The 24499-nt window shown below is 38.7% G+C and overlaps 1 protein-coding gene across 5 annotated transcripts in view; it reads right to left on the bottom strand.

The window, feature by feature from the left end:
• The window catches only part of IL15 (interleukin 15), a 43494-nt gene extending 29809 nt beyond the window's left edge, over positions 1 to 13685 (bottom strand). For all 5 annotated transcript variants that reach the window (XM_074823715.1, XM_074823719.1, XM_074823716.1 and 2 more), the window contains exon 1: positions 13557 to 13685. In XM_074823715.1, the coding sequence (XP_074679816.1) occupies positions 13557 to 13619 (63 nt within the window). In that variant the 5' untranslated portion in view covers positions 13620 to 13685. The remainder of the gene's footprint in view (positions 1 to 13556) is intronic.
• Positions 13686 to 24499: the final 10814 nt, after the last annotated feature.

Genomic DNA, 24499 nt, shown 5'->3' with positions numbered 1-24499 from the left:
ATTTGGAATAGCTATTTCAGAACTGAGCAACCTATTTGAAAAAGAGAAAACAAACTTTCTTCTCTCTTAGTTACAAACTAGGAATAAAAAAATTACATGGAAGGGCTATCATTTACTAATTCAAAATTCCTGGGACAATGTACCATACTTTCAAGATTACTTTTGGCACCAAAGCAGACATGTATAGAATTCTTCAGAGCACATAACAAAGTTGCATCCCATAGACCCAAGCTTGTGGTCAGTTGAAGGAATGATAAATATCAGTTTATTCTATTAGTGTCAGTAAGAGTGAGGCATTTATACTACTCAAATTCCTAACACTTTTTTCCAAAGGTGCTTCCCTATCCTTCAGAAAATCTGAGGGGCATTGAGCAAAAAGAATAACCTGTTAGTTTGAGAATGTTCCTTTTTTCTTCTATATCAGAAATGGTTTGACTACTCATATTTAACACATACAAGGCAAGATTCAAATATTCTTTGAGTATGTTACTTCCATTCCCATTTTTTTGGAAAGAAGACTGACAAAAGTTGTAAGCGAATTACAAAACAAACTAGCAAGCAAAAAAGTAATAATTCACAATCTTATAGGATAAAAGCACGATAACAGTTAAGAATCTGAGCGTATAACTTACAAAATTACTTAAGAAATATGGCACATCTTTTTTTTCTGGTTAGAAATACTGTGTAGTACATTTAAAGGTTTCTTTCATTTGGAAAAAAAATTAGTGGTTATGTGAACTAGAGAAAATTATCATTTCTTTAGAAAATAATAGAAGTATAATCAGAAATCAAAATTAAGATCCATTATTTAAATGAATGGTATTTTGTTTGTTGATATTTAAGTCAGCACAAAACAGGTGTCTTGGATTGCTTTGAGATAAATCAGTCTGTCCTACTTCTTGGATGCTACCATACTTTCGATATGGCATTGAGGACTGAGCTGTTAGGAAAGGTACTGGCAAAACCTTCAGATCCTAGAAAGCATAGAGGATCACTACTAGCCCTCCATTTTGTTGGGTTACCTTATTGTTGAAAAGTCACTTTTACTAAATTTAATACAGGACTTGAGTTGGCCTTCTCAATATTTATACATCAGTTCACTTTCAATGCTGTATCTTACCCAGAGTGGTAGTCAAATGATCTATTAGTTTCTTGTTAAAAACTGTCACATATGCACAGCACATAAATTTGCATTATTGTCATCATTCATCTTTAGCTGGATGAAAACTACTAGAAAACTACTTTGTCCTCTCTATGACCTATTGTATCTTGAAATTGCAGACAGTTTAAAATGAGACCTGAAATATTCATGTGTCATTTAAATTATGCAAAATAATCTACAGGCATCCATAAAATCTTATGAATCTGAGAGATATTTTCAGTTACATGAGGGCAGGAGATGAGTGGGGGGTTTGTTCTTTAAAAAAAAAAAAAGAGGAAGACAGAAAAAAGAAGGAATTGTTTCAAAAGTAGAACATGAGAAAAGTTTCACAAAGATTCCCTTGGAAACAAAAGTCTCATAGATACCTGAAGAGTGAATGTATTAGTTTACACACTCTGGACATTTCTGTTGTATCACCGTACATTTATAACACTTTCAGGGACTGTTAGATAACCCCTAACCAAGATAACAAATGTTAGTAGCATAGGGTTTTTTGAGTACAATGCACAAGTCACGTGGTTTTGAGTATGGAATAACAGAAGAAAAAGAGTAGGAAAGCCAGTAAAGCTGCCTGAATTATAGGTATCCAGCTGCTGAAGATTGTTTTCTCAAAGCCCAAGATAAATTTGAACATTAGAAAGGAGAGCTACACTTTGTGTTCTGATCAGCTAGAGAGAATGAAAATGGTAACACCATGTACCCATAACAGAATTTTCAACTGGATTTATGCCCGTGGGGAATTCAGTGCCAGTGCATCATAGCTCTTCACTAGGGTTTCCCTATATTCTCTCTAGCTCCCAGCTCCTTGCTTCTACCTGGTAAGGAAATGAAAGCAACTAATTGATTTTAAACTACTGGCTCCTACAGGGAGAAATGATAGCATCAGCCAAGGAATGCATATAAAATCAATGTCTGTAGTGATGACCCAACTGGTTTATATTCCCCAAACATTTTTGACTAATCAAGGTAGTCATCCATTCAGTTACAGAATGGATGTGGTAAAAATCACATTCACACCAGAACACTGGGTAAGTTCAGCCTATGAAGATCACTTTCTAGCTCCTGGTGCTGTTTTCACATTTCCCAGCACTACTGAAGTCATGGTGCTGAACAAAACCTCTAGAAGGTCCCCTTCATCCTCAAGCTGGCAATCAGCAGTATTCTATACTAAATTACATCAAAATAACTTACAGAGACAACATAGATGTTTCAAGAGTCCTTCACTTGAAACTGAGACAAAAATCATGTAAATACAGTAACTTGACCTATGTTTTCCTTCAAAAATAACAAATGCCTATCCAGACCCAAAGTGCTTTGTTCCACAGCTGAGCTCTGAGGCATCTTCTTATACAGAGCTCACTATGGGGAACACTCTTCAGTTTTCCTCTTTCTCCCTCCAGTCTTCGTCAGCTGCAGCTTGCACATCCCTCTTCCTCCAACACATTAGCATACATTATGTTTCTGGCTAGAGGAATAAGCCAATCCCCCTCATAAATCAGGATTGTGAGGGCAGATACTTGTCACATCTCTCTCATCATTCAGGAGTACTAGACCCTCACATGCTTCATCACATCCTGAAAAACTTTATGTTGAAAAATTCCAGCCTTTATGAAAGGGTGGGGGTATTCCTGAGATAAAGTTGTCACTTAAAATGTTTCCCCAAATCAGTCCAAATCTAATATCTTCACTGTATTTTCTTCAAGTTTTACCATACAAATTAAATAAGTGTGTTTTCTGTGATAAGCTTTCATTTCAACTTTTACAGAAAATGAATGCTGGACTGACTCACTAAAGTCTTTTTTTTTTTAATCTCAAAGTTAACCTACACAGAGTCGTCATAAAGGTACCTGTCTCTTACTCTGAAATAGACTCTTTCCATATGGTATTGTTAACTCTTGTATATTTGAGTTCTATTTTTAGAAAGGGTGAATGCAATAACATTTTAACTATGTAATTTAACAGAAATAGAACCAACCACTTTGATTCATGCACCAATCAAATTAGAATATCTTAATGCATGCTTTTAATAATCTAAAGACTTGAAGTTTTTATAGACCTGTGAGATCTATTTAGATGTTTCTAGCAATGTTTTGGGTCTGGTATAAATTTTCTTCAATAGTCATATTCTGACCTGGTAACAGCTTAGTGTTTATCAGAATCTCAGTAGTATTTGAATGGTTTTGAAGGTCTTTGGAAAAAAAGATATTTTGCCCATTCCTCCTAACCATCTCTCATGCAATGTGACAAATGTACATTTTTCTAAATTTCCTACCTGCTTTTAATTATCCTCCATGGGTCTTCAGGAGTTAAGCAGAAGTGAGAAAAGCCAAGCACAGGAGGTTGAAATCAATAGAAAAAAAAATACCAGGAAGCTTCAGCAGTTTTGCCAAAACTCTGTTTGTTTACTTTAGTTGTAATTATCTCCTAATGGTGTGAATTTCTCAATTCATAGCATATTCACATTCATTTGTTTTACAATTGCAAAGGATATTGATTAACATTCAGTAAGAGGATAAGCTCAGTTAAAGGATACTTATTGAGTAATTTCCAAATTGTGGTTAAAATTCCGCTAACAAAGTTTCACTAATACACAGCCAACTCTGTGTGTCTGATTTTTATCTTTTTTAAGGTGGAGTGAATAACTGGAATTAATTTCAGTAATTTTATATGCTACTAGTTACTTGAATATCAGCATGATTACTATCAGAAAAAGATAATAACTTTGCTGAAACAAACTGATTGTATTTGCCTCTATTTTAACTAATTTTTTAGAAAAAAATATAAGTGGAGATATCACCTGCATTTTTGAAAGACTGACATTTTTTGAGAACTCATTCTTTATGTGAATGCTATACTGTTTTTGTCTAATGGTAGCAACTGAAAATATCTGCTTAGACAGAACGTAGTGTGCTATACTCTAAACTATGTAAACCTGTAATTAAGGGTAATGTTTTCCAAAAGAGATTACAAAACACCTCAAGTCAGACAAAATGCAAAAAGGAAGGAGTTATGTCGTTTTTATTGCTGGAGAATGGACACACAATAATATTGCTTTAATGGTCCTTGGTTACACATAGAATTTGTGGAGATTTCAGAAAGTGACCTGAATTCTCCTGAATGCCAGTGTGGATTTTCAGGTGAACAAGCATCCTGCTCCTTAGAAATTACATTAGTTTCTCTTCTCTGTTCATACAGTGGAATTGCTCTTGAGGGATTGGCTACTAAACCAAATACTTTGCAGTTAAATCTCAGTGACACCTGGGCCAGGTTTCCGTGGTCTTGAGACACTGCATTGGTTTATTGTGCAGTATCAGAGTACTAGTGTCACAGTCTAGAAGAGGCTTCTGGGAGAACAAATCCTAGTTCCAAGACAAAACCAAATGCCAATCTCTTTTTGTTTGGTTGTTTTTTTAAGAGATCTTTGCCTAGTACCTAACACTCCTAGAGAAGATTTTTCAATATTCTTAGGGAGTTATTTGTCTCATAACATATATGACAACTGCGTATCACAGTTTAATCTCTTGTGGTAACAGCATGTGGACTCTTGCTTCTTAAAAATGAAAAAAAGATATGAAAAAGAGATGAAAAACTTTCAAGGACATTTAACTGTTGCCAGTATATTCATAAGAACCTCTGAAAGGAGAGCTGCTGGGCAGAATGGGTAAGTAAAAGATACCACTGGATTTGGACTATACCTGACCTTGTTACTGCTTGAGTCATTTTCTGCTGACTAAACAAAAATTTTGTCCTAATTTATTTGGCACTATAAGGATTTTTTCTTTGTTTGTTTGTTAAAGACTGGTAGATAAAATGGCCAAACTCAAACTTTTACAACCCAGAGAATGTACTCTTTTCTCCTGCTTCTTTCCTTGTCTGCTATTGTTGCAGACATCTGTAATTTCCGGACCCTGTTGGTTACTTCGCTTTATGGTCCCCAGTGGCAGTGTGAGTAGGATCTGAAGAGCAGAGCAGAGGAAAAAACATCTTTGAGGCTCACTAAATATGAGGAAGATAATGTAGTATTTGCTGATATGAGATCTAGGATTTGAGGCTGACAAACAGGCTATCCTGTGTGGTAGGATTACCTGGTGAATATTCTAAGGAGGGGACATAACATTGAAAGCTGAGAAAAAGAGTCATGGGATATCTGCAATGGGAAAAAAATCACATCCCAGATCTTTAAGTTTGAAAAAAAAGATGGTAGCTGTGAAGAGAAAGCACAAATTATTTCTAATTAATTAAGTAATGATATTAAGTGAAGTGAAAGGCACATTCTACTGGAAGGCAAATAAAGACAGGAAGAAATTACTTAAGTCTAAAATGCCATAGCATACCTCTCAAATTACATTGACAAATTTATCTGCAAATCAACAGCAGATGAGATGAGAAATATTGTGGATTATTAACATGATTCAGGATCTTAATTTTGACATATTATTTGGTCATCTCTCCTCTGCATTAGTATCATGATGCAAAATTAAATTCACATTATTTATTACAGCGAACTTTAAAATCAGACCTCTTTAATAACACAGAAAGTTGTATCTTGGAGGGACTAAATCCACCAAAATATGCTGGGAAAGTCTAAAATCAACCAGATTATGGCACAACCTTTCAGCATTCTGAATTCTGAATAGAAGCAAGAGAGCAGGACAAGGGGGCAATTCTCTTAGCTATGTGAAGCAGGATAATGAGGTGAGAAATATCTGTTTTGTATGAAACAAAATGAGCATAACTGCAGGCTCAAAGCCATAGTCCATTAAATAATATTGTGTTTGTCTGGACATGTTAATAAAAGAAAAATTTAAAAAGTAAAACCATGTAGTTATCCAGATAGTTTCTGTAGGAAATTGGAAGTCACAGGAGTCATCTATTTTTATGTAGCTAGCTATTTCTGGGGAACACAAACAACTGGTTAAATAAGCAAAATATCAGAGCAATTAAGGACACAAAAGTATACAAAGCATATAAATCAAGGTTCTCTGTCTTTGCTGAAAAGTTTGTGACAAGGACATGAAGAAACACATACCTGGGATTCAAGAGAGAGGGGAAAATACTTACTCACAAAAGAATTTAGCCAGGACATAAAGGCTACCAATTCTACTTTTGCAAAGAGTATCATGAGACATTAATGGTCTGGTGCATTGTGTTACGCTGCAGTAGAAGCAATTACTTTTATAGCAGCCTGTGCTTTATGTGTTTAGTTGAAAATTGACTGATAGCGTAGATAAGAGAACTGACTGTTAATATCTGCATTGCAAATGTTTTTTTTAATATATATCTGTATTTATTTTTTTATAACTATCAGAATTCATTTGAAATAACTGTTATTTCCATAGCTGGTTTTCTTTAAATCAGTACATACAAATGGCCATGTGAGGTCTTTTCCTCCCTCCCCACGCCCCAGCCCCCCATAGGATATCTGTTAGAAACCACTGGGGTTTTGTGATTGTAGTCAATCCAACAAAATTCCATGTTCCCTACAAAAGGAGGGAAGTGAGATAATCACCTGTTTTGAGCTGAAGTGAAACTTCTAGATTGTATTTAGGGAGGGAACTTTGTGTTCTTCAAAAAAAGATGTGCTAATACACTTTCACTTGAAGATGCTTTCATTTGAAAGTAAGTTGCCATGCTGACATTTTCCTCTCTTTCTTCCAGAAAAAAAGCTGTGAATAAACTTTTCCTGAAGCAACTTCATTCAGGAGAGCATTATTTCTTGGCTCAAGAAACTACCCATGAATGCTGGGAAGGAATGGTGATTCACAACAAGGCTGTGCTGGATAGTGATATGATAGAGAAATGACTACATGGCATGGAAATGAAGTTTATCATCGTAAAAATCCACTCAGAGACAATCTAGAAGTTAAAACGGTATACCAAGGAGATAATTCCACTTCAGGGCATAGTTTACTACTAATCCTTAGCTCATCACTTTGATGAGGATAAATCAAACGCCAAGGCTGTAGATGAGTAGATTACATCAGTTAAGTGGATACTGAAATCTTGGCTTACAAAATTTTGCAATGCATGGATGACAGATGGATTTGTACAGTTTGGATTGCCAAGCTACATCAAGACCGTTAGGACTCCTGTCTGCACAGCCCTTCAGGTCTCACAGTCCATCTGCATAATATTGCAAGGCTCAGGCATTTACTACACTCCACTACCCTGCCTGTTGATTCAGTCACCAGACAAAATAGATAGAAGGGAGGATCTCAAGAAGTTGTAGAATGACCAAAAGGTTTTCTGCTGGGAGGTCGAAAGGGAGTTTGCGATGCTTAATGATGAGGCTAATTAGTAACATTAGACAGCGAATGCCTCAAGTGCCTGTAAAACTTTCCCTATTTGACACAATACCAGCAAAAAAGAGGGAGGGCGCTTTCGCAGTGGCTGGAAAGCAGAACTGCCAATACTTTTGTTGTTCATGCAATCTAATCCCTCCTGCCAGCTGAGCACAGCATCAAGGTAGCCTGCAAGGAAGCTAGAAACTGAAGGATTTTATACAGCTGTTCCTTTAAAAAAAAACATTGCAGCACATGATGCTGCATTAAGCCTTTGTCAAATATAAATGTTTTTATCAGAAAAAAACCCACCAACAACGCAAACCTTACACCATGAACTTCAGCCTGTAAGAATAAATATTTAACTTCACTGAATGCAACAATGCAGATGTAGTGGGCATGCCTGCAAGTACTGAGGCCATAGGTTTGTGTTAGTCTCTGCTATGATAAACATAGTATTTCCGCCTGCTGTCCTTGTCATATGCACAGAAAGGCAAGTAGCAGGAAAAGAGGTGGGGTTGTCAGTGATTCATCATCTTGCAGCCTGAGTGCAGGAGAAGCACATGATTGTTGTCAGCATGTCATTAATTTTAGGATGTAGGGCTTTTCTGAACTGGAGTTTAAATTAGAATATTCTCCAGCAGGACCAACCATTTCTGCAGTTACTCCAGCAGCTGTTTCTGGATGTTCCTGTGCTTCTCAGTACAGTCTTCTGACAATTTTCTATGCCTCCTCTCCCTTTTTTTATAGAGGCTTCCCTCTTCTTTCTATTGTCTGATCCCTCTTCAGGATACAATAATTGAATTGATCTTACTCTACAGGCATTGATGGTGAGCAAAGCAGGTAAGAAAAGGAATATTAATCTTTGTGTAGAGATTTGTCTGTTCTTCTGAAATGGCAAATGGTCCTCTCTGTGGAAGAGACTGTTTGTTAACCTCACTTAGGAACTAGGGAACAGAATGTATTAATATCACATCAATTTCTCCTTGGCAACAATGATGAAAGTTGTATTTTCATCAGGTTTGGAATGTCTGTTCCGTAGTTTTTCCCCTTTGTTTCCTGCCACCATCTGGAAAGCTCGGAGAGAGAACACATCTTCATTCAACTTTGTAAAAAAGGCTTGATTCAGGCTTAAGCTGTTGAGTTGGCTGAATGACTGGAGATGTTGGAGCAAGGACAGAACAAGTCTGCAGCCTACCCTAATACTGAAGGAGAGCTGTAACTTAGAGGCATGTCTCCAACAGGCAACATTTTCCAGAAAGGAAATAGAGCAACACTCCCCGGATTGCTTTTGCTTTTCTTGGAAGTTTCTCACATAGTGAGCATGTCCACCTGTTGCAGTCTAACTATCCCACTTTCCAAGTTGATATAATTAAAAACTTGTTATGTAGTGATTCATAGAAATGCCCACTGAAGTTGCACCCTAATTTCCATGCTCACCTCTCATTTCTTTCTTTTTAGGACTTTGATAAATTTTAACTCTTATACTGAAGAGTTATATGATTGGTGTTTGTCTTAAAAATAACTTTGAGGTGAAATAGGGGGAGTGAATATGCCTGGAGCTTTTTTGGAGGCTGTCATTTGCCCAGCAACCTTGGTAGGCTTACAGCACAGTAGAATAAATATAGTTTACAACTGGCTAGATGATTACAAAGGTGTAACAAAATACTGCATATGAAACTTCATCCAAACATGAGTCCAGATTAGCTAATAAAAGCATTGAAATTGTGTTCCAGCTATAGACCTAATGTTGATTGTGTTAAAAAAAAAAAAAAAAAAAAAAAAAAAAAAAAAAAAAAGGACTTAATGTATTGATAATGGAAAGGGAGACAGGAGAGAATAACAGAAATTGCAAAGGCTGCGCTCTCAATGGCATTGTGTTGTCTTTCACAGAACTGCATAACCTGAACACCAGAAGTCAAGGGTTGTGTGCAGTGAGTTTTATTCCTTCAGTAGATAAATAGGCCTAACATTTACTTTAAACTGTCACAGAGTTTCATTGACTCAACTGAATAAGGAACAGGCATTTTAACACTGTTCAGAGAAAAGAAAAGAAATTAACAACCAAGATTGGGGCTGATTTATGTCATTTTCATGAGTGAGTGAATGAATATGGTGGCATTTCTGTGATCTTTTTAAAAGCAAATTTTGGTATAATTAAAATGCAAATAAAATATGAAGATAAAGTGGGGAAAACATGAAGATAAAGTAAATGCATGTGTAACTCTGCAAACGTACCTCACAATACATTTTAGAGAAATGATTAAACCACTTCCTTTTCTCTGAAAGACATAGAAAATGAAAAAATATAAAATTTTCCACAGGTCCCCAGCTGTAAGCGAGGGAGGGAATCCTCTAATCACAGCCTTTGAACTTTCAAATTCAGCTGGAGAACCTTACATTAGGAATAATGAATCAGCTAATATGTAGTTTAATCTAAACTTCTAATTTAAAATCATATGGTAAACTATTGTAGGAACTTTTAAGAGAACAAAAAATTCTGCTTTTACTAGTAGCTGTTAGAATCAGTGGAGCAAGACAATGGGTGAAATGTACATTTCCCCCCTTTATTTAGTTTGTTCTCATGTTTATGTTAATAAAACTGTCTATATTAAAGATTAATGTCAGGAATAAACTCTTATTCAGCAACCTTCTTAACAACAACCTTCTAGAACACCACTTAAGAGCATCACACAGCCCACAGGCTAGCACTAGACAGAAGCTAGTTCGGTGCATGCAGACTCACCCTCGGGTACACTAAGGATAAGTAATTATTTGTGAGCCTGTAGATCAGTATCTTCTTGGACCGCTTCCCCGTCAAGTTCCCAAGGACCAGATACTCAATTCTAACTTTCTGTTAATGTCATCTTCTCTTCTAGCGTATAGAGATAACTCATAACAAAGTGATTGACAGACAGAGATTCAGTTATTCAAAGTAATTTTGGTAGTGGAAGGCTGATCTGATTCCTGGAAAACAGACTGGGAACCTTGGTTCCTAAATTTCTGGTAGCACTGTAACTACCTGTCTGTTCTGCAGTGAGTGATACCTCTTTGAGCTGATCTCTGGAAACTTTTCTGAGACATTATCACAATATTCTTAGCTTTTGTGCAGTAGTTTTTGAGAGTATTTTATATAAATATTCTCTGTTAAAAATACGTGAGAAGATAGCTCAACTACAAATGCATCACCCAATTCAAATCTTTATCGATCACTAAAAATTTAAAGGAAAAAATCTTTACAAAACTATTACAGAGTGCACAATAATATATTCTCAATGGATGGAATCTTGCTCAGCTTGTTTCCTCATAGTAGACTATTCTACAATGATTTACTATTTTCAACTTATTTGCACTTTTTATTTTAACAGGCACAACATAGATGTTAATGACTATATGTTACATCTGTTCTGAGATACTAAGCCCTGTTGGGAAGGATGTTGTCTTTTTGTCTGTACCTTCATAACTACATCATTCACTGTGTATAAATATGAGAAATAGCATAAAATGATTAATCTAAGAGATGATAAAGTAACAGCATAAATGCCAGACGATTAAACTTGCACAAGGGGTAGTGGTACAGTTGTATTTTAAAATGTTCACTGGCTTTGGAAGCAAACAGAATCACTTCCAGAAGACATGAGACTTCTTTTAAGTTATCATGAAGGATGAAGGAGATTAAATAGGTAAGTTATAACAGAGGCAACATGACTATGACCAAAGGGCAAAATAAGCTTGCTTGCTGGGATAGTCACACAATCCTCTGTCTGAATCTTGCTGCATGAGTAATGGCTTTTTATATTCTTTAAGAGCAGTAGGGGAAATACTACACTCAGAACAACACTGACTATATTTGTATTTGAAATGCTCAGCATAAATGGAAACTTATTTGCTTCTGATGCATTTGACTTTTTTACAGGCCTGGAAGAGTAAATAACCTTAACTTTACTCACATGTGCTACAGGCAAACATTGTGGAAGAACTAGCATGCAGTAACTTGTACCTGCTCAAGACAGTGGCTTATGACCTGCTCTGTCATTATCATACATCATATCTTCAGCACCATCTGAGAAGTGCCAGGACCTGCTTTTTTATATGAGAACATGAGCTAGAGACTGAAAAGGTAGGGACAAAGGCTTAGGGAGTTGCAGTCTGGTGCGGAGAGATGGAATATGGTGCAGGAGATGATAGAAGTGTAGACCAAAAAGAAGAGGGTGTAGAAGTGGGAGCACTATAAGGAGGTCCAATTTTGAAAGGCCTGTGACAAGTAGGTCCATGCAGTAGTCTAGATGACAGTACTGTCAGACACCTGAACCCAGCCAACAAGTGGAAGATACTATGATCTCCTAAGAATGATCTTTTCTCTTTTACCCCAGTCTCCCAACAGAATACAAACAGCAGAATGGCAAGGAATTAGATAAAAACAAGAAACAAACTTTATTGCGAGTGACTCTCTCAATACATGAGAGAGATTTGGGTGTGTGACTTAGCTATGGTATATTCTTCACTTGTCCCATAAACTGCTGCTGTCTGCTCTAATCCTCCCAACTTTCCATAGGCTAAATTGGTGGGGTTTGAGTTCCAAATTTTTCTTCATAATCAGGAGGGTTATATTTTTCCTGCTTTTAATAAAAGCTAAGATTCTGATGTAAATCACTCTGGCACTCATAGAACCACAGAATGGTTTGGGTTGGAAGGGACCTTAAAGATCATCTAGTTCCAACCCCCTGCCATGGGCACGGACACCTTCCACTATACCAGGTTGCTCAAAGCCCCGTCCAACCTGGCCTTGAACCCTTCCAGAGAAGAGGCAGCCACAGCTTCTCTGGGCAACCTGTGCCAGTGTCTCACCACCCTCACAGGAAAGAATTTCTTCCTTACATCTAATGTAAATCTGCCCTCTTTCAGTTTAAAATCGTTACTCCTTGTCCTATCCCTACACTCCCTGATCAAGAGTCCCTCCCCATCTTTCCTGTAGCCCCCTCTAAGTACTGAAAGGCTGCTATAAGGTCTCCCTGGAGCCTTCTCTTCTCTATGAAGTCATAGGAAGCTGTTGAGTAATCAGTGATTAACTCAGTTTTGAACTGACTGATCATTTCTATGACTTCTGCAGAAAAGCATGTGGTAAGCCAGCAGAAAAGATGAGCTATAGTTTAGAACTGAAGAAGCTAAAGAAGCTTTGATCAAACTTCATTGTAAAAAAAATCCACCACATCCTAAGCAAGAATTTCACTGCCACAACTAGCATGGAGACCATTCAATTTCTGTTTGTCTGTTTCCCTCTACCTGCATGTTTAGGCAGACTGGCTTTGCACAGGGACTTATCCATCCACAGTGCAGCATGTTGGCAGGGAAGGCCGGGTGGGATAGGGCTGTGGAGGTGTGCTGAAGGCACCATGGCGGCAGAGTTATAGGCACGGTGCCTGCCTTGCATGGGTGAGGTCCCACAGCTAGGGCACTCTGTTTTTTCCCCCATGACAAGGGACCATGCAGGCAGCTCTCTACTCTGTTTGTTGCCATGGGACAATCAAATGTTTGCAAGTGGGAGAATCCCACCTCAGGCTGCCAGTGCAGGGCTGTGTGCAAGCCTGGGGGGTAATGAGTGCCATATGCTAATGGCTTCTGGTTATAATGAGGTCACGGGGCCATGTTGCATACTGGAAATGCAACTGGTACAGAATCATCTAGAAAGCGTGTTGGGGAGCTCTGAAGAGTCCTAGAGATGCTGGACACTTGCAATGATTTCCTTCCTGTATTAAACACCCTTGAGGGTCAGGGGTTATGGCCTCGCATGTTGCGAAAGGTCAGCTAGACATAGGCATTAAGTCCAAGCAAGAAAGTCTCCTAGAACTACTGTGCCACAAATAAACTGTGAAAAACACAAATGTGAAAAAATCCAGACCTATTTACTATGTAATTCTGGTACAAGTGAAAGACAAGGAGTAGAAAAACAAAAGCAGAAAATTATAGGGTACTAGTGATCTCATCTAAAATACAGAAAATGTTTCCAAGCCTTAAATTTGTGGTATTACCTATTTTTCTTGTTGGGCTGTAAAATAACATTTAAAGCTTTGCTGAAATTTCCTAAAATGTCGTGTTGTTTAAGTGGCACTTACTTGACTCTCCAGCCTGCTCCATGCTCCAGCAGAGTTATGTGTTGGCCGCCCCATCCTCAGCATCCTGCCTGCTGGAACATTACTCAGAACAGAAGCACAGAATCTGGATCAGGAAAGTACATGTAGGACCTAGGCGTGGAAAAAATAAGTATGTATAATGTTGCAATAGAGTTCTGAGTGGCTCTCAACTCATTTATTAAGAGCATTCAAAGCAGGAAGTTGCTGAAATTTCGCAAGTAGCTTTTGCAAGTCCCCTTTAAATCTTCTAAATGAATGGAAAACACAAGATACAGACTTTTTAAAAGGATCATTTTTATCTAGAGAATAGAGATCCATCTTTGAATGCTACAATATAAGGCAGGTTCCCCCTGGAAAATGTATATTGTCATCAAAAGATAAATTTTTGTGACTTCTGATAACAATCAGAAGAGAGGTTGTATCCACATAACTATTATTAAAGTCATTAACATCAACATAATTCTATTTTTTGTAAAGGGCTGGAAGAGTTACTACAACACAACATGATAACTGCTTTTAAAAGCTGCCATTTACGTAGACACAGTACAGTCCAACTATGCAATTTTACTTCTGTTCTCCTGTATTTTATAAAATAAATTAGAAGAGAATAAATGAGGCAAACCATATGGAACCAAGGTCAGGTCAGCAGCAATCCACTATACCACCTCCATTTAAACAGTGTTTTCATAGTAAGGATCATGGCAGCTGCCTGACCAGCTCATCCCCCTTTTTATTACCTCTTTACAGATGACACAATAAAGACTAATTGGAATGTTTCCTTTCTCTTTCAGAAACTTTTTTTTTACTAGATTAACTTTCAAATCTTGCAAGTGCTGGAGAAACAAGCAGATTTTTGTTCAAACAACTGGGTTTGTATTCATAGCAAGACCTTGAAGACACACAGAAGAAAATGATGAAGACATGTTGACAGAACAGTTTATTTGGACTTCAATATTAGTATTTTTTCTAAAAGGAGTCGCAACACAAACTGAAAGAGAATAAGTTTGTGAAGGAGGCTTCCTACAGAAGTTATGGAAGCTCCATTCTCAGAGGTATTAAAAAATGAACTAAGCCCAGAGCAACCTGCTCTAATGTTGAAGTTAGTCCTGCTTTAGGTGGGAGGCTGGAAGAGGTGACCTGTAGATGCCTCTTCCAATGTAAATTATTGAGTGAAATTAGGCCTTGAAATAAAAAATGTGATGGAGGGGGGAGACAGAAATATGCACACGTGCACAGATGTGTGATTGCATAAGCATTATTTTCTTAGAAAATTGAATTAAACACTGATAATTTCAAAGATACAGGCTGAGAACACAGTCCTATTTCTATATATGTAAAGGGGCTATTACCTACAGTTTTGTTAGGGTTTTCTGCAGCTGGGTCTCAAACAATAAGACTCAGTTTCAGTTGTTTTTATTTCGGTCAAGCTAAAATTGTTAGAGCTGAAATTTCCTGCACAGAATTACTTATTCAGGCTAGTGATTTTCTTTTAAGTCCCATCAAGAATAGTTCAGTCATTTCCAAAACAAATTAGCAGAAATATGCATTTCTTTAATATAAAGAAAATGTTTATAACCATTTAATTAAACCTGTGCTTTTTAGTAATGTGTTCAGATTTGACAGCCTAGAAAACCTGCACAAATTTGGCCAAGTCATGAGTGGTTCTGTTTACATAATTGCAGAAGAGATTTGTTGGCACTGTGTAGTTGGTCTCCAGCAGTCTCTTCACAATGAACATACTCCATCTCAGAGCTTCAGAGGTAAACAGAACTCTGTATAAAAAACAAGACTTCCTGCAGGAGCAGCATGGTGAAGGCTGAGGAACAGATATTAGTGATGCTGCTGGTACACAGCAGTAGAATTTGAGTAGCATTACTGAATGAAGAGCACAGCAAAAAATTAAGACAGGGTGGAGGTGAAAGGAAGGAGGAAAGTCTAGTTGTACAGAAGTGGGAGGATTTATGAACACTAAAGCATATTCTTCTTGAGAACTTGAAACTCAATCCCATTCTCACTGCCTTCCCATGAATTCATAATTTTAAAAAGGTATTAAATCTTTAATCACAGCATGATGTAATGATTTCCTTTTTCTCTCACAGCATTTAGGGACAAAATGGATTCTGTTCACCAAGTGGACCAAGCTCCTGAAAAACCCTGTATAAATGTTCTTATTTGAAGAAGGAAGATGTGTGGAAAAGGGGGCAGAAGATCACAGAAAGAAAAGGATAGGTTCAATGACAAAGGCAGCTGAATGCAACCCTAAGGAACAGAGTCCTGTCTCTGCCTTCATCTCACCATCAACCTGTGATTTGGGCAAGTTCCTTAACCCAGATTTTTCACAAGTGACAATCATTTTCTGAGTTCCCTCCTACAAGAAATCTTGATTTTAAGTTGCCTTGTATATCTGCCCTTAGGATGAAATGCTTCTTGCTCCCCAAACATATATTTCTAGTCGTTATAGTCATCTAGCTCAGATGCAGTCAGCTGGCTACAGGTTTCTCCAGTGCAGTTGCTACTGTTTGAAGAAATGGGTGCCCTCCACAGAGCTTAGTTCAAAAAAAGCATTGAGTTCTCACAGCTGTCTGTGTTCTCATATAGCACCCAGAACAAACTGGGTGCTGTATGTGCAAACAGACAATCCTAGGGAATGCTAAACAGTCTCTTAAAAAAAAATCTATCTCCAGGTATCACATACTGGACCCAAAATAATTAAGTTCTTCTAATCTTTTTCCATTTGTATGGAAATTCCCATTTTCTTATCCTTCAGGACTTTTGAGAAAAATGAACTAATTCATGATCAAAAGCGATTGGATACTATACTGATAAGTGCCATACGGGAGGGGAAAAAAATAATTATTCTGGATTTACAACATGGTGCAAGGAATGTGCAGCAAATCAGACACAGGGCCATACAAAAGAAGAATACGTGAAATACAGAATATCTGCTTTTCCTGGTTTTCCTGGGTTTTATTTATACATTTTATATGTATATACATACATATTTTAGACAGTGTAAAATCACATTTCTTGTGCCCATGTAACTAATTACTATAAGATACAGTGTAACTAAGGCTGTAAACTTTTTCTTATTAACTAGAAATATTTAAAATTAAATGAGTGAAAGAAAGCTGTAAGCAGCAAGGCAGCATGTAAACCCCAATTTGATGACTTTTGCCATCACCAGCATCTGGTGTTGCTCATCACAGAGCATGTTGACACCTGGTATCCCCAGGCTGAGAACAGGGACCAGTGCAGTCCCAGGTGGGCTTCCAGTGCCACCCTCCTTCCCATCCCCTCTGCTGCCCAGCAGTGATTTACGCTGCATGTGGCAGCCCTGAGTACAACTGATCATGTTAACTGTAGTATCAGAAGTAATCTAGCCTCAGGAATGTGAAACACTATTTGATCTATTTACCCTGCCAAGAAGCAGCACAAAGGAAAACTCCACCTAGCAACTACACCACTATGGATGTACACTAGCTGGGAAACAACCATACTTTTTGGTTTTCTGCCACAGGCTACAATAGATGCGCCTGCAAGAGTCACTGTTACTGTGACACCATTCCCGTGTTCTTAAAAACACACTACATGCACTCACTTTTAACAGGTGTGCAGTCTATTATTTTAATAATGTTCAAACTGAGGCTAATATGACATTCAAAGTGAGGCTACGTGACTCAAGAGAGAGCCAATATGGTTTATACGAACAGATATAATTAGTGCTTGATACCTTTTACAAGCAGGTTGGTGGCAGTAACCAGCTGCAGCTTTCAGATGTCAAGTGGAGAGATTTCCATGGTCCTGCAATACCTCTTCTTAGTCCTGGAAGGGCAGGTAAGGTTCCCACTTCCCCTTGCGGGAAGACAGACAGTGACATGTTGTCACATGCCGGAGATACCATAATTCTTAATTAGCCAATACAACATCAAAAGAGGCCACAGAGTTCATGTTTAATTTTCCATCATCTTGGTTACAGAATTGATATTATGTTAATAATGTTAATATCTTAATAGGTTAACAACATATTAACAGTCAATATGATATATAAGATATGTGGAGTGAAACCTTGTCAGTGTTGTTATTCCTTTATGTAAAATGGGTCTTCTACTGCGTGAGTTGTTCACAAAATCACCAGCTCAACAACAGCATCATCATATTTTTTATCTGCACAAACAGGATCAGTGGCAGACGGTGACCTGACATCGCCAATGAACTCAAGTCCTTTCTCCAGCAGAGACAATAAAGTTCTCCACACTGTTTTTATTTATAAGTTAAACTCAAGGGAAGAAAATTACTAAGCACTTGACTTTCACAGCCTTCTGGCAGGGACCGCAGCCAGGGAAAGGTGCAGTGGGAGCCATTTTTGGCTAGTGGTTTAGAATATGGCAAACCCTCTACTCAAGAATAAATTACAGCCAGTAAATTAGCTTCATTTGTTTTTTTATTTACAAAAAGCCATCCTAAAATATTTGATAAATTCTAGTCATAGGTGGGCTGGTTTATTCAGCTTTGGTATAAGATTTTTTTTAACTGTCGCAGAATGCAACCCTTCTAGTCTACAGGTATTTTTATAAAGCAGGCTTTTAAAAACAGTTCCTCACTAGGTGAAAAAACCAGCCATTTTTTAGTAAAGAATTTTTAAGCATTGGCACTAGAGTTAATTGATAAACTATTAAACTGTTAAGTTGTAATTTATAGCATCTATAATGGCAACAATGTCTGAGTGATCACCCTATACTGCCACTAAAGACATACCTCATCTCTTAAAGCATGAAATACTGTGAGGTGGTTTGTAATGATGCATATATCTTGCTACCTGCTGATAATAACCTATCAGCAAGGACAACAGTTTAATTATATAGTACAACTCCTGCTGGCTTCCAAATATTTCTGCTGCTCTTCACTAATTTTTTAGCTAAAAAAGAATCAGTCTCCTTACTTTACACTAGTACATTAATTCATGAATGGAAGACAGAAAGCTTATATTAGCTGCTGAGGTGCCTGAATTCTTTGTGTTGCCATCATGGTATAAAAATCTAGCCCCAGCTGCCCATAAATCTGATGGATGGTGAACAGGCCCCAGATCAGCTAAAGGATGTGGAGGAAATCCTAGACTAGACCCCTCATAGAGATGTGCAGAATATTATCTCGAAGGTGGCACTCAGCCCTGGCTAAGTGGGATCTCTGCTTACAGACACAGATCAGGCAGCTTGGCTGAAATGTCTTTCTCTTACAGTCCTTCCTTCAGGTTCATTCTGAGTGTGGGATCATAGCACCCACCTTGGGAGCAGCATTGGCCCAGCAAGAGCAGAGGAGCAGTACGCAGGAACCTTTGAGGTAGTCACCAGCAGCTAAGGTTCAGTGTTTGGCACAGAAGCAGTGAGAAGGTAAATTGGTCTGGGATTAATGATATAAAATCGGAACTCCTTTTATCTGTGAAAGAATAAGCTGTGTGTCTAGGTACTGGGGACCTCCAGCATAGTCCTATCCCTTCGAACTCCTGCTCTAAAAGGAGTTTTGAGCATATATTTCCATGAGGACCTATTAATAGTGCTTTCTACCAGAGTTTGGTCTTTGCAGAGACAAATGTATCAGCTTGTTTGTTAATATGTCAGCATTTATTCCTGGAGTGAACTCCTGTCCTATCAAAGTCTGTAAAAAGGGAATCAGAAATCTAGGTTAAATGAGAAGAATGTCTTTAAATTTTGGAACTACTTATAAAAAAAAAAAAAAATTGGATTTTTCTTCATATACATTTCTCTGAGTAATAAGTAGAGAATAATAAATAACCAATAGTAGGGATTTCCCCCCTCCATTTCTGAACAATTACTTTTGAAATACTTTTGAAAATTAGAAACATTTTAGCATGCAAGCACAGCAAATGGACATGTTTGAGATGTTCTTGCTTTGCCTAACACACTATAATTTGGTGTAGAGAATAGGAAATGTATTACAATGAGAAGAACTGGCAGTGTATTACAGTCCTGTAGTTAAAATAACCTTTAAAGTCCTTATCTTCCATTATGAGTTTTTAAGTGCACAGGAAGACTTCCTGAAAAACATGAAAGCAAGGGTATTTACTCTCCCAGGTTTTAGCTCCTACTGATGGTGCAGTGATGAAATAGAGAATATAGCAACAAGACCATGTCATGTGAAAACAGAGGAATAAAATATGTTAACAAGTTTGTTCCAACAACTGAGGTTGGGCTGCTGTGCTTTACTGATCCCTGCAAGCAATAACACTGTGCTGGCCTGCAGAATGGTGATTGCTTTACACCACAAAAAAATGTTGTTTTGATAGAACAATGTGTCTCACAGAAGGGCTGTTCCAGATTGTCCTTCTCCCTGCTCTACTGGCTGCAGCAAGCTGAGCACAGAAGAGGGAAGCATTTGGCTGACAGAGCCCTGCACCTGACGTTGAAAGGTTTGTGTCAAATGTGTTACTGTCTGTGGCCTGGAAGAGACTGCAAGCTGAAGTGAGAAGGAACTTTTCACTCTTCAGAAAATATCTAGCATTATGTTATCTATACTACCCAATTACTCCACATCAGTCTGTACCTCTGTTCCCTGTGATCCCTCTCTATTTTCAGTGAGGATCTAGGAAGTCTCAGGATGGATCTGACCATATTATTTTTACCAGAGAATTCAAACATTCTTGAAGACATCAGGGTATCAAATAATAGTTTCGGTTGGAAAGGACCTTTAAGATCATCAAGTCCAATTTTTAACCTAGCACTGCTGAGTCCACCACTAAAATGTATCCCTAAGTGCCACATCCACACATCTTTTAAATACCTCCAGGGATGGTGACTCAACCACTTTCCTGGGCAACCTGTTCCATTGCTTGACAACCCTTTGGAAATCTGCTCTCCGGAATTTCAAGGTAGCAGTTTTGCTGACCCCCTCCCTACTTCTCCAAGAATCAAAAAACCTATCATTTCATGATCGCTGTGCCCAAGATGGCCTCCAACCATCACATCACCCACAAGTCCTTCTCTGTTCACAAACAAAAGGTCCAGCGGGACACCTTCCCTAGTTGGCCCACTCACCAGCTGTCTCAGGAAGTTATCTTACACACACTCCAGGAACCTCCTAGATGGTTTCTTCTCTGCTGTATTATATTTCCAGCAGACATCTGGTAAGTTGGAGTACCCCACGAGAACAAGGGTGAGTGATCGTGAGACTTCTCCCAGCTGCTTACAGAATATTTCATTCACCTCTTCATCCTGGTTGGGTGGTCTATAACAGACCCCCACCATGATATCTGCCTTCTTGGAATTTCCCCTGATTTTTACCCATAAACACCCAACCCTATCATCACCATCATTAAGCTCTAGATAATTAAAACACTCCCTAGCATACAGGGCTACGCCACTGCCCCTCCTTCCATGCCTATCCCTTCTGAATACCTTGTAGGCATCCACTGCAGCACTCCAGTTGTGCGAGTCATCCCACCATGTTTCTTCCCTCATCATTCCCTGCAACTGGAAGGATAGAGGAGAACACTACTTGTGCTCCCGATCCCTTAACCAGTCGTCCCAAGGCCCTGAAGTCTCTCGTGATTGCCCTTGGACTTCTTGTGGCAACTTCATGGCTGCCTACCTGAAAAATCAATAATGGATAATAATCTGAGGGTACCAGGGTAGGGAGTTTTCTTTTTGCATCTTTAACACAGGCCCCAGGGAGGCAGTAGAATTCCCTAAGTGAGTCCGGTTGGCATATTGGGCACTCTGTTCCCTTCAGAAGGGAGTCTTCTATGACAATGACCTGTCTTTTTTTCTTTATGAAAGCGGTTTTGATGCAGGGCATAAGCTGACTGAACCTCGTTGACACCTCCATGCTAAATGAACCATTGCCCTTGTTATTGTTCGGCTCCACTTACAGAGCCTCATACCTATTATGCAAGGGCACCTGGGAAGGTGGGGTAGTCACGGAGGAGACACGCCTGCTGCACCGGGCAGGAACTTGTGGCCATTGCCTCCGAATCCCTTATGGCCTCCCTGGTCAAGCTGGCAGAGCTTCAGTGCCCTGCCTGCATGCCTCTGCTGCCGCAACTGCCACACCGCGCTCCCTAAGGGCTGCTTTTATATGGGGCAGGGGAAGGGGACTTGGCCAGCCGTTGCTCCTGGCCCCACTGAGGTCCCTTCAGCCACCGTGGCGGCTCCCTCGGCTCCCCGGGAGTTTGCCCGTGTCAGGAAATGAGCCTGGGCACTGCATGGGAGCGCTCCACCACCGATCCCCCGACACCAGAGCTGCTCACCTCATTGTAATGTTACACAGTAAAGAGCTGGCAAAGACGACCTCTATTGTTTGAGTTTGCAGAGCTAAAATGATTGTGAGAGGTTATAAACTCATACTACATGTCCTTAGAGTTTAGAATAGTCCAGTAGACTTCCAAAGAATGAATTTGATACCTCTATTGACATGTAAAGATCATTTGTTTATACTAAGTTGATCTATAATTATCTTCTTCCAAGATAAATAAAAGTAATAGCTTTCCATTTATCTAGTACATGTCAAATAAACTGGTAACTGTAAACAGAAATAAACACATTCATAACAGGCAAAGGAAGTGCTGTGCTATTGATTATTTGGAAAGTAGAGCAAAACATATTGTGATAGTTATACTCACATTTACTACCAGCTAAAACCTCCCTATTATACTGCTACTAGCTACAGTATCTCTGTATCACTGTTTTCAGTAGGATTCCACTTGACTGCAGATTTTCTGTTCCCTGCCTGCATTTAATGCTCTTTCAAGTGTATACACTAAGATGGTAAATAACTTTTCTCCCAGCTTTTTAGCTCTGTCCTTGCTATGTTAACTAGGCTCACAGCAGTATCTTTGTTTTCTCCTCATTTTTGCTGTGTGAATTTGTTAGAAAACAATGACAAATTATCACTGGCTAGCACCTATTCCTTGTACTTGCTAATGTCTCTCACACAGCAGAAAGAGAGAAACAGGTGTCAGATACGAGGTTAAATACAATACTTAGACTATGTCTTTTATATTTATAACAAATCTTATGAGTCAATTTTAAAAAACATTAACTAATTGGAAGCTAAGCAGTAAGAGTTCCCTCATATTTTTAATTAATTAAGAAAGAAAGAAAGAAAAAGAAAGAAAGAAAGAAAGAAAGAAAGAAAGAAAGAAAGAAAGAAAGAAAGAAAGAAAGAAAGAAAGAAAGAAAGAAAGAAAGAAAGAAAGAAAGAAAGAAAGAAAGAAAGAAAGAAAGAAAGAAAGAAAGAAAGAAAAACAAGGGATGTTAAAAGTTGTAAAATACTCACAGGTCTTGGAAAAGCTGTGCAGCAAGTTGACACAGAAGTTAGGATAAAGTTTGCACTGGTGACAGCAGCGAATGCTCCACCCCCTTCTCCATTCTGTTTTACTTTCAGTTGTTATATAATAATATAAGACTATGTTTGTACCTAATACGATGTGGAAATTTTTCTCACCACAAATAGTAGGTAGTAGGGATTTCCTGCTGCCATTTCTGAGCAATTTTCCAACTTGGAAAAAACCCAGAAAAAACATGGGGCAAGACATACGTCTGCAATTTAGAAGTCAGGCAAGTGACTGACAAACACAAAAGGCAGCTGCTTGCTGTCCCAAGCAGTGGCATTTATGCATGCTACCTCTTATCCTTCCATAAAGGGAAGAAAGCACACAGTCTGTGCCCTTGTCTCTGCATAACCTCTTCCCCCTTTGTTGCTTAAGTGTATCGTCCCAACCAGAGCACCAAAGAATTGCTAATCTTGGAAGCAAACACTGTAGCTTTATGCTGTAATTCCTCCTTTTCTCTGCAGCCTCTACCCCAGTGTTTTACTGGAGTAGCCACCACAGGAGTGAAAGAGAAGTTGCCTCTCAAGACAACACCAAGAAAGAAGAGCACGGCCATGGAAGAGGGTTGCCAGGACAGAAAAGAGATTCTCCAAAAGGTACAGCATCTGGCTTACTGTGGGACAACAGCACAGAGAGGTGTCATAGGCCCAGGTGACATCAGAAGAGGATCATTATAAAGGAGCTGAAAAAATATTCTGCAAATTGCAGTGAATTCAAAAGTTGTGGATGTTAGCTGTTAAGAAAAGTGGGAGTTTAGTGCCTATGATAATCACAGGACATGACAGCTGTAATCCTAAAGTACTGCTTAGACACATCATGATGAAAAACCTTTCTACCTTGAGCTAAACTTTAATGTCCTGAAGATGAGGCTCAGGATCTCCCTAGGAGTACTCTCAGGTTTCCAGGAACCATCGCTTACCTATGTAAGGGTCATGCACTCCAGAGGCAAGAGTGAAAATGGTACTTCCTCTCTGTGCAATCTTCTTTTTGGCCTCTTCTGCATTACTCTGGGTGCTGGTTGTTATTCTGTGCATGTCACACTCTGTGAGGCACTAAAAATATTCTGCAGCTAAATGAGAGGGTTTTAGAAATGGCTCTATCTTCTTGCTGAAGAAAAGATGAGTTTCTATAGTTGGACATTTCCTTCCTGTTTCTCAGTGAAATAACATTTTTTCAGGAACACTATTTATAAAACCTGGTGAACAATACCAGTTAGTTCCCTGTGCTGGGATATTCTATTACAGCCAGACTCAGCAAATCTACTTAAGGACCTAAATAAGACTTCTGTGTCTTGAACATCTGTCATATGAGAGAGGAAACAAGGACTGGAACTGAGTGTTTGCAGCGAGTAGTTCTAGATGACTGCATGATGAATTCATTACGTGAGGCAGCTTGCTGCCATTTCTCAGCACTCCTGTGCACTGCATCCTGTGGTCCAACGCTTGGCTCCAGCATTTGTTCTGCAGAGGAGGCACCCAAGTGAAACGCAGTCACGATGATTAGCTCCTGCACAGGGTCTGGTTTGCAGTCACTACCACTGCAAAGAACCTTCCAGCAATTTAACACAAAAGAGCAGAACTCA

This window comes from Strix aluco, chromosome 4, assembly GCF_031877795.1.
Source record: "Strix aluco isolate bStrAlu1 chromosome 4, bStrAlu1.hap1, whole genome shotgun sequence".
NCBI classification, from domain to species: domain Eukaryota; kingdom Metazoa; phylum Chordata; class Aves; order Strigiformes; family Strigidae; genus Strix; species Strix aluco.
Note: the sequence above shows the minus strand (reverse complement) of the source record. Positions and strands in the feature narration are given on the sequence as shown.